Raw genomic sequence first — 17500 nt, forward strand, 5'->3', positions numbered from 1 at the left:
GAGTGACAATGACCTGCAGGATGAAGGAGTGGAGCTGCTCTGTGCAGGACTAAGAGATCCACAATGCAAGCTGGAGACACTGAGGTCAGTAATTAGGAATGTTATGTAATATAGTACTGTATGTTAACCACCAGGAAGAAAAACCAATGTGCCTGTGTGTGATGTCAAATTGTACAGTACATCTGTGAATATTGATATTGATCTTGTCATGTTAAATGGTGACATTTAGGGATTGTCAGTCAAACTGACTGATAAAGCAAATTACCTATAGTATTTTACGCAACACATAGTAAGGAACACCAGTGTTCCTGTGTGTGATGTCAAATTGTACATCTGTGAATATTGATAATTGTTATTAAATGGTGATGTTTGCCTTTTACTGCATTTCCGTCATTTATGATTAAGAAAGAGCATCTGTTGTTTCAGACTGTCTGGTTGTCGCATCACACATGAGGGCTGTTCTCTCTTCTCCTCTGCCCTCAAATCAAACCCCTCCTACCTGAAACAGCTGGATCTGAACTACAATCACCCAGGAGACTCAGGTGTCAGAGAGCTCACAGACAGACTGAATGATCCCAGCTGTAAACTAGAGACGTTGAGGTGAGATGTGTTACATCTTAGATGACTTTCTAGTGGAGCTGTTCATCCATTTGTGTCCTGTGTTGGAGAGCTTTCTGTGTGGAGACTGGATATTCTGTCACGTTTCCAGATGATTCCCTTCCACATATTAAACTGGTCATGATGTGGCCCTTTAAGCACTGCACACACATATGAGGCTTGTGAACAGTTTGCACTTTATTTAGAGCAAGTTTTAGAATTCATAACACAAGATGGGCAACCATGTCTGCAGAAGATGATTAGGCACAGCTTGCACAGTGACCCACTGATGGGTGAAGGAGAACCAAGCTTTGAACAATAAGTAGGTAAATAAAGAGATACATAAATCATTTAAATACATTAATAATGTCCACAACACAGGGGGCAATAAAGACCACTTACATGGTGTAAGGAAAAGCACATTCATATTTGCATATGTTCAACTCCCAATGAGGAAGCTCATGATGCACTTGCAGAGGGAGGGGATAAGGCCCACTATGAGAAGTTTGTCTGTTAGTCTGAAGGGGCTGATGCTGTTTCACTAGTTCACCCATTGGATTGCTTAGACTGAGTGCAGAGAATAGTGAGTTTGGCTTGGTAGCTGGCCACGGTCCTGGGATGCCAATAGTGGAGATCACATGCGAGTGGTCCGTTAACACCCCAAGAGCGCTTTCATCAGAGGCCACTACCAGAGGAAAGTAAACAGGAATTGTAGACCTGCTAAACTAGTCGGATATCTTGCTTTCGACTAACCCTTGATGGGTGTAGATTAGTAGACGTCCAAGGACCAATGACCAAGCATACGATTTCCATTGCTAGGGGTACGTTTGTGCTCATGACTAGAAGTGAAGGCTGAATAGTGCGTATCTGCCCAACTTAGCCTGAGACCCGTGGGGAAAGCATCTGTGGTGGAGAGTGAGCTGGATGGGGAGGACTGTGTAATGATATGAGATGTAGTGATTAAGTGTAGGCAAGAGTGAGCATCTTCTCTGTTGACCAGAGTGGTGGGAGTATAATAGGAGACTGAGGATGTAGAATCGCCATGGCTACAGCGAGGTAAGGGGATGCATTACTACCGTTAGAATAGAAGTGGAAAGACTGTAAGAAAATATGTTATGGTAAGTATCTTCTAGACACTGGAATACATTGACAGAAAGGTGATTTAGAAGAGTGGAGGAGAGGCTCAAGTAAGCGTAATTCAGTCAGTGTTACTGATTGGTCAATATGCTCTGTTTGATATGAACCTTTAGGCTATTATGATCCATGACATGTAGATAAGGACACGTGGATGCAGATCTACGCCAGATTAATCTCACTATGCCACATTTCCTCACTACATCTCAATGGCCAAATGGCAAATATGAGTGCGAGGCTGAAAGTGATCCTGGAACAGAATCTGTTGCTATGATAAATGTGGGCCTCCTGCATGACTGAAGGTGGAAACTCTGCATTCCAGATCATGAGCAGGTTGTGAGTTATCAGAGCAGCGCAGGGGTCTGGCATATCCTGCGTCTGCATTCTGTGCATGCGGTGCTGGCTAAGTGTGTGACTATTACATCCACGCGGCAGGTGGAGGTGTAGCGTGCCTCCAGATTTGTGCAAGCGGGGTGGACGTTTGAGCAATGGCCCAGATTGTGTTGTGCTTGCTGCTGGGCTCAGTGAAATATAACTAGGATTTACGGAGCACAGTTGGATGTGGTTGAACTACACCGTGATACACGCAAGCACAGGGGAGTGGCAACTGTGTTGCGCTTGTTTGGTGCAGCGGTGGCCATTCATGTGTTGCACGAGCCATGAGAACGATGGGTGTTGGGGATCAGTGGAGCTTTTGCAGCATTTCACAGTACAGAGCTCAGTAGAGCTGTTGCTGCATGGGTCTCAGTAGAGCTGTTGCTGCATGGGTCTCAGTAGAGCTGTTACTGCATGGGTCTCAGTAGAGCTGTTGCTGCATGGGTCTCAATAGAGCTGTTACTGCATGGGTCTCAGTAGAGCCGTTGCTGCTTGGGTCTCAATAGAGCTGTTGCTGCATGGGTCTCAGCAGAGCTGTTGCTGCATGGGTCTCAGCAGAGCTGTTGCTGCATGGGTCTCAGCAGAGCTGTTGCTGCATGGGTCTCAATAGAGCTGTTGCTGCATGGGTCTCAATAGAGCTGTTGCTGCATGGGTCTCAGTAGAGCTGTTGCTGCATGGGTCCAAGGGCTCATTTCATCCTATCTGTGGCAGTCTTAAAGGGATAGTTCGGGTTTTAAGACACAAAGTTATATGGGTTCCCTGTCAGCAACGTTGTGCATCAGCACTGACTTACCCCCCGACAGCGTCCTGTGAGCCGAGATCCAGCCGGTTTTTCATGCTGAAGAAAGTAGTCAGGCAAGTTGCTGGGGTCACGAAATTAAAGTGTTTTTCTTCTCAAAACCATATGCGTTCAAAAGAGTGATATATTTGCACCACAAAAACGTTGTCCAGGAAAAATTCAAACCTCGTTATCACTTGGCACTATTTTTCTCGATTCCTATCACTGCGCGCTACTGACAGAAAGGAAGAGGGGGGACGTAAACGGCAGTAAGGAGGGTTTTATTCCCTAGCAACAGAATTGGGGTGAGTGATGGCTGTCAATCAACCCTATGGGCTCCCTATGTGTGTATGACAGAGAGAGCATGTGTTTTTGTGTGTGAGTGTGATGTAGAAATGCATATGTGCACATTCATTTAGGGAGGAGATGATTCTGGAGAAATTTGAGGTGTTTCTGTAGGAAATATAAGAAGTAACGGCAGTGTTGCCCTCTGACGATCAGTCGGGACGGGTTCTATTTGAGTCTGTGCTTTGGATAAATACACATTAACACACTAAATCCCTCCCTTAGTCACTTTACTTTTACTTTGCTTCACATAGAAGCTACTCTTGAGAAATATCCTGCTCGAAAAAGAGACTCTGAAGTATATTACTGCCTCAATTCATAACAAACTCATCTCATACTAAACTCAGTGATGTGTCAAAACTGTATTTTCTTCTCTCATCCTTCTTAAGTTATGACCATGGAGGAGAGTGCAGGATTAAACCAGGACCCAGAAAATGTGAGTGGTATTACTTTTCCTAAAAAAAGCCGTTCACATGATTTACATGGAAGCATTAGTGTGTGTCAGTGATGCGCGGGTACGTGTCTGAACGACCCGCCCCGCCCCGCCGTTTACAACTAACCCGACCGCAACTCGGACCGCAAAAAATAATTATTGAAATACAGGACCCGACCCGCTTCCCGACCCGCTTATTGTAAAAAGTAGTCTAACTTAGTCGTAGCGTCATTGAGCTACGCAAAATTGGTATCTCATACGCATGTAAAACAATAATATGTATTGCCTAATTATATATAGCCTATATTTGCTCATAATTTGGGAAACATGCATTTAGTCTACCTTTTTTTTTGTTCCGTGTCAGCATTCATCCAAAAATGTGGCTATTTGACTCAACATTGAACATAACTAGATGTACCGCAAAGCGATACACAATATGACCGCCGCTCAGTCCTGCACATTCTCTCCGCAAATATCAATCACGCTTGTGTTTCCATCGCCTACTCCATCCCTACTGCAACTTTTATGTATGTAAATGAGTGTGTGCATGTGTGCGCTTGCTTTTGTGTATGAGTGCTTCTCTGTCTAGTGTGAGTGTGTGTCTGCTTGTGTGTGTGTTTAATGTGTCTCCGAGTATATGTTCACTGTGTTCTCTGCCGTCACTGTCACTCCAATATCAGATAACACACACACACACACACACTCACATGCGCGCGTGTGCACACACACACACACACACAAACACACATACACAGGCACACACTCACACACGAACACACACACGAACACACACACACACACACACACACAAACACACACACACAGGCACACCCAGAGAGAGAGAGAGAGAAAGAGAGAACACACACAGAATACACACAGATAACACAGACATAGAGAGAGAGAGAGAGAGAGAGAGAGAGAGAGAGAGAAAGAAAGAGAACACACACAGAACATGCACATACACACATATACACACATGCAAACACACAGATGGGCACACAGAAACGCACCCACACACACAGGCTATAGTACATCACACACACACTCACTTCTCAGCTCCGGTGGTCTCACAAAATGTAGTCAAAGATGTGTGTGTGCATGTGTGTGTGTGTGTGTGTGTGTGTGTGTGTGTGTGTGTGTGTGTAAGGGTGTATGTGTGCATGCGTGTGGGCGTGTTTGTGCATGTGTTTGTATAATGTTTTATGTACATGTGTGTATGTAGTGGTGCGTGTTTGTGTAGGTATGCGTGTGTGTGTGTGTATTTATGTGTGTGTGTGTGTGTGTGTGCGTGTGTGTGTGTGTGTGTGTGTGTGTGTTCCTGCATGTTTGTTGCACCCAGAGCAACCATTCTCTTTTAAAACATATTTGGAAACTAGTTGATTAAAGGTTTCTAATGGTGTCACTTATATGTTTCTAGGACAAAAACTAGCAGAGATTGAGATGTTTGGAACAGTTTTGGAAATCCCCAGGGGGGGATTTAGACTCCAGATAATACCACCATCTACTGGCCGATGGGTATACAGTCCTGAATATACACATAAATCCATTTATTTTATAGCCCCCCATGGATGAAATTCCACAAAACTTGGCATACTCCCAGAGGGTGTCAGGTTAATCATACACATGAAATTTGGTGCAGTTCATAACATCTCATCTGAAGATAGGGGCAATTAAAGCAATATTACATTGCATTTTCAATTTTTACATTGGGGGGGCAAATCACAAATGACTGGTTATAAGCTAAGTTGATGCAAGCTCTAGAGAACAACATACCATAAACATTTTGTCATCCTCGGTGCCACGGTTCAGGTAGTTATGTAGGAAAAACTGTCATTTTTGGGCTTCGGGCGGGGGCAGCGCGGGGGTGGAGTGACCCCCGGGGACGAAACGAAAATTTTCCATAGAACTCTACTGGGGCTACATGCCCACCAAGTTTCATGCGCTCCGGTGTTACGGTGTCCCGGGAATCGTTGACGAAAAATGACGGGAAAAAAGAAAAAAAAAAAAAAAAAACTTTGACAACAACTATATGACCGCTTCGCTAGCTACGCTAGCGGCGGTCATAATTAGCCTAGGATTTTCCTATACAAATTCTGTTTCAGCCGTTCCTCACATGAATGCCTTGAAGATCTCCCAAGCATGAAATGCAGGCATAGAATATTATTAAGAAACTCTTTATTAACGTCTTCATCAATGGACCAAAAGTCCATTGCTGCGCGATTATAAATTGCAGCGTGATGAAACCTTTATTGCACGACGTGGGGAAGAGCAGACGTGGGGCTTTCCAACGAGCCACTAGGCCTATATAAGTTGCGCAAGGACGCACATATTGCATGCTCATACCAATTGTAGGCTATATGCCTTGATGACATTAAATTAAGAAGTATTTCCTGATTTGGGAAACTTTTAGTTTATTTTTCTTTCCATAATACCATTCGATCTTGCTGCAAATTATCAGACTTGAGAAGCACGCATTGCATCGGCAACTTCGCTGCTTAGTAGACGATTCAGACACTTTCTGTAGAGGCCAGCAGTTCGAGAAAAAAGCTGCAGATCATAGACAGAGAAAGCATATGCTCTGAGAACAGAACACAACTGCATGTCAAGTGTAGCCGAGGGTCTGTCTACGCAGAAACAAGTGCATTTCTACATGTTCGTGACAAAATGTGGGGGATAGAATCGCGTTTCAGTGGGAATGCTGCAACTTATGTCTTTCTCTTCTAAAGACAATTATGTACGATATAAATGACAAAAAAATAACGGCATATTTTTTTTACCGACCCGACCAAACATGACCCGCATATCATTACAAATATTTTTTCTTGACCCATAACCGCGGGTGACCGCGGTCGCCCGCTCGATTTGGATCAGCCCGCGCATCACTGGTGTGTGTGTGTGTGTGTGTGTGTGTGTTTGTGTGTGTGTGTGTCCACGTGTTCACAGGAGAGGAGTGCATACACTCATGTTTACACACTCCTAAGTGTGTGTGTGTGTTTGTGTGTGTGTGTCCACATGAGAGGAGAACCACACACTCCTGTTTACACACTCCTGCGTGTGTGTGTGTGTGTGTGTGTGTGTGTTTGTGTGTGTGTGTCCATAGGAGAGGAGTGCATACGCATACACTCATATGTTTACATACCCCTGTGTGTGTGTGTGTGTGTGTGTGTGTGTGTGTGTGTGTGTGTGTGTGTGTGTGTGTGTCCACAGTAGAGGAGAACCACACACTCCTGCGTGTGTGTGTGTGTGTGTGTGTGTGTGTGTGTGTGTGTGTCCACAGTAGAGGAGAACCACACACTCCTGCGTGTGTGTGTGTGTGTGCTAGGAGTGTTGTAAGAGTGTGTGTGTGTGTGTGTTGGGAGTGTGTGTGTGTGTGCGTGTGTGTCGAGAGGAGAGGAGTACCACGCACACCTGTTTACAGACTCGTGTGTGTGTGTGTGTGTGTGTGTGTGTGTGTGTGTGTGTGTGTGTGTGTGTGTGGTGTTCTCCTTGGGTCGCCACCTTGCTGTGGTGGAGAGCCTTGCGTGTTCCGATGAACCTGAGAGCAATGCCGTCTGGAGTCTAAGCTCCTGGTAGGGTCACCCATGGCGGTAAGGTCAAAGGGGAGGTTCCAGACGAAGAGCGGCCCGAAGAAGTCCTCAACGGTGGAGTGGGCGGAGGAAGGCAGCAGAAGTGCTCCACAACGGCCACAAAAGCGGAAGAAGGCTGCAGCAGGGGGAGGTCACCAATTGTCTTGATCTTCATGCCATTGGACCCTGGCTCTCTCTCTGCCAAGAACAGTGTGATGGCTGCCTGTGCATCAGTCTTCCCACTCTAAACAATTCCACGCACAGGCGTTCTCCCGACAGACCCCCCCCCCCCATCCCCCCCATACTCGTCAATCCCCCTCAAGTCCTATGGCGATCAGGAAATGGTAACGGGAGCAGGACAGTGAAGTCTGGGAGCTCCTAGTCATGCACTGACACATAGGCGGTGGGTGTCTGATTCAGTCGCTTTGCTCTCGGACCGAGGCAGAGAGAGCATCTCGGCAGCAGCACCCACGTCTGAGCAGTCCTATTAAGGATCCACTCTGCTCACCCCACAATGGGGAAGGGGCTAGAAAAGGTGCCCTAAAAATAGCCTGCCTCTCAAACCTGACTGGAATACCGCATCCAGTGGGTTCACCTAATAGCGGTCGAAAACGAAAAACAATAAACTTTGGAGCCTGGAATGTGAGGACTCTTATGGACACCGCCCACAGCGATCGCCCCGGAAGAAGGTCTGCAATAATTGCCAGGGAGCTGAAAAGGTTTAACATCGACATTGCTGCCCTGTCTGAAACCCGTTTAGCCGATGAGGGGCAGTTGAAGGAGGAGAAAGGTGGATACACCTTCTTTTGGAAGGGAAAGCCAGCAGATGAAGTCAGAATCCATGGTGTTGGACTCGCCATCAAGAATCGCCTCATCTCCCAACTCTCCGAGTCTCCAGTAGGCATCAATGAGCGTCTCATGAGTCTACGTCTGAGCCTCTCAAACAACCAGATGGCCACTGTTGTGAGTGCCTATGCACCAACTCTAGACTCGCATGATGAAGACAAGGAGACCTTCTACGCAACCCTCGATCAGGTTCTATCAAACATCCCAAGGGAGGACAAGATCATCCTACTTGGGGATTTCAATGCCAGGGTCGGCAAGGATCACAAGCTCTGGAACGGCACCTTAGGCAAAGAAGGTGTGGGAAACGTTAACTCAAATGGAGCCCTCCTACTGTCAAAGTGTGTTGAACACGAGCTGATCATAACGAACACCCTTTTCCGCCAGAGAGACAGGTTCAAAACCTCCTGGATGCACCCACGATCAAAACGCTGGCATCTCATCGACTATGTGATTGTCAGGGCTAGAGATCGGAAGGATGTGAACATCACCAGGGCCATGACCTGCTCGGACAATTGTTGGACAGACCACCGCTTAATCCGCTCCACAATGAACATCCAACTGCAGCCGAAAAGGAGGACCCGAAGGAAGCAAGCCCGTCGTAAATTCAACATCGGCAGCTTGGGAGACACAAACAAGGTGCAACAACTTCAAAACACCCTACTTGAAAGGCTCCCTGAGGAACTCCCTGAAGATGTGGAAGAACACTGGAGGACCCTTAAGACCACCTTACTCGAGACCTGCACGGACACCCTTGGCTACAACACCAGGAAACACCAAGACTGGTTTGACGATAACGATGCGGAAATAGAACAACTCATCGATGCCAAAAGGAAAGCTTTCTGCTCGTGGCAGAATGACAACAACTGTAGGGATAAAAGACAGGCCCACTCCAGGGCGAAGGCACTTGTCCAGTGCAGAGTGAGAGAGTTAAAGAACCAATGGTGGATGGAGAAGGCCTTGGAGATCCAGAGGCTTGCTGACTCAGGTGACACTAGGGGCTTCTTCAATGCCACCAAGGCCGTGTATGGTCCCAGTTATCGAGGTCTCAATCCCCTCCGCTCCAAAGATGGACAAACCCTGCTGAAGGACGATGCAGCGATTAGCTCCAGATGGGAAGAACACTTCAGAGAGCTCCTAAATCGAAACACCACAGTTGAGCTGGAAACCATCAACCAGATCCCCCAGCAGCCTATCATGGAACATCTGGATGACCCCCCCACTGAAAGCGAGGTTATGGATGCCATCAGGAGATTGAGTAACAACAAGGCCTCTGGACCAGATGGGATTCCAGCAGAAATCCTCAAGCAAGGCGGGCCAAAACTCCTTTGTCATATCCATAGCCTCCTTGGTAAGATCTGGGAGGAGGAGAAAATCCCTGCTGAACTCAGGGATGCCTTGATTGTCACAATATTTAAGAAGGGAGACAAGGCGGACTGTGGCAATTATAGAGGCATCTCCCTCTTATCCACAACAGGCAAAGTACTGGCCCGAATCCTGGCCAACCGACTACTACCGCTGTCAGAAGCGATTCTCCCAGAGTCTCAGTGTGGCTTTCGCCCAGGCAGAGGAACTTCTGACATGATCTTCTCAGCTCGTCAACTGCAGGAGAAATGTCGGGAGCAACATCTACCTCTGTACATGGCATTCATTGACCTAACAAAGGCTTTTGACTCTGTAAACAGAACTGCCCTCTGGTGCACTCTATCCAAGATCGGATGCCCAGACAAGTATCTGAAGATCTTGCGTCTGCTGCATGATGACATGACTGCAACCGTAGTTGGAAATGGTGGCTGTGAAACGGCCCCTTTCAAAGTGCACACTGGTGTCAAACAGGGTTGCATCATTGCACCAACCCTCTTCTCCATCTTTATCTCAACCATCCTCCACCTCACAAGCCAAAATCTGCCTGAGGGACTCAAGATCATATACAGGATAGATGGCGGGCTCTTTAACATCAACAGGTTCAGGGCAAAAAGCAAGGTGCTCATATCCTCCCTCATGGAGCTCCAGTATGCTGATGACAACGCTTTAGTTGCTCACTCTGAAGCAGACCTCCAGAACATCATGGATGCCTTTGCCAGAGCCTACCAACTCCTGGGTCTTGACATCAACATCAAGAAAACCCAGATCCTATACCAACCAGCTCCTGACACACCCTCTCAGGCCCCCACAATATATGTGGGCAACAACTCCCTTGAAAATGTGGATCAATTTGTCTACCTTGGCAGTCTTCTTTCCACAAGAGCTGTCATTGACGCTGAAATTCACCACCGCATAGGATGTGCCAGTGCAGCTTTTGCCAGGTTAAGGAAGAGAGTGTTTGAGAATCATGACATCCAGACCAAGATCAAACTCCTGGTTTACCAAGCAGTAATTCTGCCCACTCTGCTCTATGGGGCTGAAAGCTGGACCACCTATAGCAGACATCTCAAAGCCTTGGAGCAATACCACCAGCGATGTCTCCGCAAGCTCCTTAGGATCAGCTGGGAAGACAGACGGACCAACATCAGCGTCCTGAAGGAAGCCAACATAGCTAGTATCACCACAGCTATTGCCAGGCACCAGCTACGATGGACAGGGCATGTCATACGTATGCCAAACAACCGCCTGCCAAAACAAATGATGTATGGCCAACTAAAGGAAGGAAAGCGCAGCCAAGGAGGGCAGAAAAAGCGGTACAAAGACAACATCAAAGCCCATCTCAGAAAGTGCCGCTTTAACCTCAAAAACTGGGAGGAGGCTGCTTGTAACAGAGACGTGTGGCGTAGGATGGTCCATGAGGGTACGGCACATTTAGAAGAGGACCTCCACCGTGCCGCAGAAGCAAAACGGCAGCTGAGGAAGGAGAGAACCACCACCAAAACAGCTCCCCAAACCACAACCTCCAGGACAACAACCTACATATGCCACCACTGCAATAGAGACTGTGGATCGAGGATTGGCCTCAACCGCCATCTGACAACCCACAAGTGACCAGACCCACTGACAGGAGAACAATCATACTCGCTACGAGTGATTGCCGATGATGATGGTGTGTGTGTGTCCATTTCCACAGGAGAGGAGAACCACACACTCCTGTTTACAGACTCCTCTGTGTGTGTGTGTGTGTCCACAGTAGAGGAGAACCACACACTCCTGCGTGTGTGTGTGTTAGGAGAGTTGTAAGAGTGTGTGTGTGTTGGGAGTGTGTGTGTGTGTGTGCGTGTGTGTCGAGAGGAGTACCACGCACACCTGTTTACAGACTCCTGTGTGTGTGTGTGTGTGTGTGTTGGGAGTGTGTGTGTGTGTGTGTGTGTGTGTGTGTTGGGAGTGTGTGTGTGCGCGTGTGTGTGTCGAGAGGAGAGGAGTACCACGCACACCTGTTTACAGACTCCTGTGTGTGTGTGTGTGTGTGTGTGTTGGGAGTGTGTGTGTGTGTGTTAGGAGTGTTGTAAGAGTGTGTGTGTGTGTGTGTTGGGAGTGTGTGTGTGCGTGTGTGTCGAGAGGAGAGGAGTACCACGCACACCTGTTTACAGACTCCTGTGTGTGTGTCCGTTTCCACAGGAGAGGAGAACCACACACTCTTGTTTACAGACTCCTCTGTGTGTGTGTGTGTGTGTGTGTCCACAATAGAGGAGAACCACACACTCGTGTGTGTGTGTGTTCGTGTGTGTGTGTGTGTGTGTGTGTGTGTGTGTGTGTGTGTGTGTGTGTGTGTGTGTGTGTGTGTGTGTGTGTGTGTGTGTGTGTGTGTGTTCTAAGAGTGTGTGTTCTAAGAGTGTGTGTGTGTGTGTGTGTTGGGAGTGTGTGTGTGCGCGTGTGTGTGCGCGTGTGTGTGTCGAGAGGAGAGGAGTACCATGCACACCTGTTTACAGACTTGTGTGTGTGTGTGTGTTGTACACATCTCCTTTCCTACCCCATGTTCTGATGAGGATGTTCTCTCCTCTCTCCTCTCCTCTTGTGTGCAGATGCCTGTGAGCTCACACTGGACCCAAACACAGCACACAGACAACTCTCTCTCTCTGAGGGGAACAGAAAGGTGACATGGGGGAGTCCGCAGCAGCCGTATCCTGACCACCCAGAGAGATTTGACTCCCACTGGCAGGTGCTGTGTAGAGAGGGTCTGTCAGGACACCACCCAGAGAGATGTGACAGTCTGGGTCAGAGTCTAGTCAGCACGGGTCAGTCTGGACGCTACTACTGGGAGGCTGAGTGGAGTGGTGATGGTGATGGTACAGTTTCTATAGCAGTGGCCTATAAAAGCATGGAGAGGAAAGGGAGGGGGGCCAGCAGCTTGTTTGGACATAATGCCAAGTCCTGGAGACTGGAGTGCTCTGGTAACAGTTACTCTGCCTGGCACAATAATAAGAAGACTGCCATACCTGCCCCCTCCTCCCGCTCCAGCAGAGTAGGAGTGTACCTGGACTGGCCAGCAGGCACTCTGTCCTTCTACAGCGTCTCCTCTAACACACTCACCCACCTGCACACGTTCCACTCCACATTCACTGAGCCCCTCTATCCTGGGTTTTATGTTGATTATACATGCTCAGTGTCCCTGTGCCAGATCACATGACCTCCTAATCCTGCAGCAGAGGAGAGCCACACATTTGTTTACACACTCTCACCTGTTTACACACTCCTGTGTGTGTGTGTGTGTGTGTGTGTGTGTGTGTGTGTGTGTGTGTGTGTGTGTGTGTGTGTGTGTGTGTGTGTGTGTGTGTGTGTGTGTGTGTGTGTGTTCCTTTTATTGCCTCATCTGTGTTGCATCTTCCCTCTGGCTTATCCCCTGAATTTAGTGCTCCCTCTGTTTCTTGTATGTGTGTGTGTGTGTGTTTATTATGTGTGTGTCTATGGCCCAATCCCAATGTCAGCCCTAAAGACTAAGAACTAAAGACTCACAGACTTAAAGGGATAGTTCGGGTTTTAAGACACGAAGTTATATGGGTTCCCCGTCAGCAACGTTGTGCATCAGCACTGACTTACCCCGCAACAGCGTCCTGTGAGCCGAGATCCAGCCGGTTTTTGATGCTGAAGAAAGTAGTCCGGCAAGTTTCTGGGGTCACGAAAGTAAAGTGTTTTTCTTCTCAAAACCATATGCGTTCAAAAGAGTGATATATTTGCACCACAAAAACGTTGTCCAGGAAAAATTCAAACCTCGTTATCACTTACTTATTTTTCTCGATTCCTATCACTGCGCGCTACTGACAGCTGGACAACGTTTTTGTGGTGCAAATATATCACTCTGTTGAACGCATATGGTTTTGAGAAGAAAAACACTTTACTTTCGTGACCCCAGAAACTTGCTGAAGAAAATAGTCCGGCATCAAAAACGATCAAAAACCGGCTGGATCTCGGCTCACAGGACGCTGTCGGGGGTTAAGTCAGTGCTGATGCACAACGTTGCTGACAGGGAACCCATATAACTTCGTGTCTTTGTAAGGATCTAAGTTCCCAGGCTGATGACATTCCTTTCAATCATATATGGACTCTTGATTAGCTACTGAGTGTGGGCCTATTGTGGACCTCCTGTCACACGTTTGTCCAAAGTCCTCAGAAGTTAACTTGGACCAGGAAATGTAACCAAATGTATTGTCATGTCTTGATTGATTTACTCAAGTGGTTTCACTACAACAATGGTCTCAGTTTCACCTACAGTACAGTACTCATCATGTGATCTCCATTCATGTAACCTATATCACTGTCTGAACCAATCACAAACTTTGTAGCCTATATAAGGGTAGACAAAACATCATTCATGGAGTTATTCTGTTGTCAGATCTCCCACACCGTAGGTGTGTAGTCTTCAATCCTCTGAGCTGGTAATGTATTTTCATTCTCTGACTGTTTTGCACGATAGCCTAAGTAATTCCTTTAACCTGTTGAAGTAACTTTCACACTATGCATTTAGATGTACAGTACTCCTGTAATGTGTTGGATGAATAACTTGAACCTGTCCAATAAATTGTTAAACTCTGACCCGCATGGCTTTCGCACTCATAGTATGAATTGACGTTCATATTGCAATATGTTGGGCGTCTGCCCACCGTGTGTAGTAATAGTACTTTGTAACAGAAACTTTTCCATATTTAGCGAGGTCAGAAATGATTAGGTTAACAGGGGTTCTATAATCCATTGATATGTTCAACAGTGCGCGGATGCTTCACGAATTTCCTTCGACCACTCTCTGTTCCCTCATTGGTTCAGAAAAGTGACGTCTTACAGGTGGTGCCCCGTGTGAGGACACGTGACCTCTTAACAACTAATCACGTGCAAGAAGTAAGCTCCGCGCAATATTCAGTTTTTACGCAGCGACGCAGACTACCAATATGGGATTTAAAACTCTTTCCCTGTCTACAGTTGTGGTGAGTCTTGTATTATTTCTAAGACCAGTTTCGAGGACAAGTTATGATCAGCCACATCATTTATAGTTGTACATATTTGTGACCCTGTAAAGCGGAACCAGTCGTTTCGGTAAAATTTATTAAAATAGGTTATTGTGCTCACGTGAACGGCCATAAACTAAGCTTTCCAACGATATGTATATTGAGGGTATTACACAAACTATCGCTAAGATAACCACATCCAAAGTTGACATGGTTCTCCTGTCACGATATGCCAGAAGAGGAGAAATCACCTTTTTAAGCGGCACGTGCACAACGGGAATGACAGCAAATGTGTTGAATCTTCGCCAGGTTTAACAGTCAAAACGTCTGTTTTTCTGTGAAATGCGTTCACGATATGAAACTGTAGACTGTATACAGTCGAATTATGCGAAAACGTGAAATTCAACATTTTAACCCGGAAGTTTGTTATTGTTGATTTTCTCAAAATAACGTTGTGCGCAAAACGACTGATTTCGCTATGAATGGTCACATTTGTAGTATGGGTCAACATACCCTCTGTTATTCTGGAGACCATAATTAGCCTACTGGGATTCGTAACAGACAGTCAGAGATATGATCATATAGACGTCTAGAAACATCCTACGTTGCCTAAGCTCAGAGTGAATCACCCTAGACAATAACTGTTAAACCAGGTAGCTTTATAACATGACATGTTGTTTCATTTGTTTACTTTAAGGATTCCTTTTTACAAATACTCTAACCAATTTGATCCATGCTTTCACTGACGGACAATGCGACTGACATAGCCTATTTTTTATTTTTTTTTGTTTGTTTGTTTGTTTTGTTTTTCTAAATGTCATGCACAAGTCTGCCAAGGGGCGGACATCCACACATGGTTGATTACGTGAATGGCAGACACAGTGCGAACATTTAAATTCAAACTTAGTTTTGCAACTTTACAGTTTTGTAACCTTACATATGTACCTAGCTATCATTGTAAAATGAATTCCAAGCACATTGCCAAAGATACGTTTAGCTAAAGACAATTTGTTACAAGCTGACTTTATTGCATGCTGTTGTCTGAAAAGTTATAGTGCATAGATAGACTCTGTAAATTATTTCTGATACAAAGCATAGACTGTACAGATGTTGGTAGTACAATTGTCCTAAAGCTGAATTGTAATCTGTGTAGTCTTTCCAGTTTAATGTCCAAAAACAAGAATACATTGCCTTAACATGACTGATTTTCTCAGCCTCAAAACTAAACAATTTGGATACCAAATGAACTTTTATTTTAACCAGTTTTATTGTCAGTTATCCTGTTCAGTTAGCTGCGGGCGTTAGGATAATAAGTGCTTTTCTGAACGAAAACGTTTTGACATAAATCGTACTTTAATAGTGGACACAGACGTGCTTCCCCGATTTTTTGACAACGTTTTGACATAAATCGTACTTTAATAGTGGACACAGACATGCTTCCCCGATTTTTTGACAAAACATTGAGTGAGGAGAATTGCTTTTGTGTCCTGGAAATAGCTCTATGTGTTATTACACAACTCCTCTGTGAGGGGTCGGTCGCCTCTATCAATAAGCCACACTAGTTTTTATTTTAACCAGTTTTATTTTCCACATGTAAGCTATCCTGTTTTTTATGTTTGAATTGCTTTAAATATCACCAATGTATTGTCATTATATGTATAGCACTGTAACAAATGTGATAAACTATGCATAGAGATAGGCTTGTATTGATTTCAGTATCATCAAACATGCCTTAGCTTGTAAAGTATATGCATACGATTTATTTACTGCCTCTAGACAAAAGATATTAAATGTGTGCCTACGCAAGTCACCTAGAAATGCTTTATGTGACCTTATAGAAATCTTTTATCCCAATAGGTGACTGGCGTTAGAAAAAAATATTCAGTTATTAACAGTATTCATGATGCACACAGAAAATCTATGTTCCAACTACACTAACTTCGTATCCCTTAATCCACTCTAAACAGGATTTAATCAAGTTCTCAAAATGGAATCACATTATCTGTAAAGTACTGGTAAAAGAGACTGAGACCTTGTTTTCTATTTTATCTTGTTGTCATGAAACATTTAAATATGTCATATCTGTAACATATAGTAACCTTTCTCCCATAATAACACAAAGCTCATCAATGATTCAATCACTGCGTATTTATGCTGATGCCATCCAAGTGTCAAGCGTACAATGGACTATCCGGAGGAAGATTAACTCTTGGGGGGTTGATCTACTCAGCACAACATCTGATGGACTTTAATGTTTCTCCCTGGTGGGAGGACACCCCGAAGAAGACCTCATTCAACAAATGGATTACTCCTGAACCTGGCACAGAGCTGCTACTTCTGACACCCCATCCTCCAACTTCAGAAGAGCTGACCTTGGTTCTCCAGAAACTGCACTCATCAGCCCTTAACGATCCTACTCTGATAACCCCACTAGGTCCAATCCTGTGATGACCCAGGGGGGTCAAAGGGAGGTCTGTAAGGATCTAAGTTCCCAGGCTGATGACATTCCTTTCAATCATATATGGACTCTTGATTAGCTACTGAGTGTGAGCCTATTGTGGACCTCCTGTCACACGTTTGTCCAAAGTCCTCAGAAGTTAACTTGGACCAGGAAATGTAACCAAATGTATTGTCATGTCTTGATTGATTTACTCAAGTGGTTTCACTACAACAATGGTCTCAGTTTCACCTACAGTACAGTACTCATCATGTGATCTCCATTCATGTAACCTATATCACTGTCTGAACCAATCACAAACTTTGTAGCCTATATAAGGGTAGACAAAACATCATTCATGGAGTTATTCTGTTGTCAGATCTCCCACACCGTAGGTGTGTAGTCTTCAATCCTCTGAGCTGGTAATGTATTTTCATTCTCTGACTGTTTTGCACGATAGCCTAAGTAATTCCTTTAACCTGTTGAAGTAACTTTCACACTATGCATTTAGATGTACAGTACTCCTGTAATGTGTTGGATGAATAACTTGAACCTGTCCAATAAATTGTTAAACTCTGACCCGCATGGCTTTCGCACTCATAGTATGAATTGACGTTCATATTGCAA

At 45.5% G+C, this 17500-nt stretch overlaps 1 protein-coding gene across 1 annotated transcript in view; it reads left to right on the plus strand.

Annotated features, from left to right (window-relative positions):
• Positions 1-13088, plus strand: part of LOC134088571 (NACHT, LRR and PYD domains-containing protein 12-like) — a 33317-nt gene extending 20229 nt beyond the window's left edge. Inside the window, exons 13-17 of the mRNA XM_062542585.1 lie at positions 1-84; positions 427-600; positions 3619-3665; positions 12022-12178; positions 12230-13088. The exon at positions 1-84 is cut by the window's left edge and continues 90 nt beyond it. Coding sequence (XP_062398569.1) covers positions 1-84; positions 427-600; positions 3619-3665; positions 12022-12178; positions 12230-12626 — 859 coding nt within the window. The 3' untranslated portion in view covers positions 12627-13088. The remainder of the gene's footprint in view (positions 85-426; positions 601-3618; positions 3666-12021; positions 12179-12229) is intronic.
• Positions 13089-17500: the final 4412 nt, after the last annotated feature.

This window comes from Sardina pilchardus, chromosome 1, assembly GCF_963854185.1.
Source record: "Sardina pilchardus chromosome 1, fSarPil1.1, whole genome shotgun sequence".
Lineage (NCBI taxonomy): Eukaryota > Metazoa > Chordata > Actinopteri > Clupeiformes > Clupeidae > Sardina > Sardina pilchardus.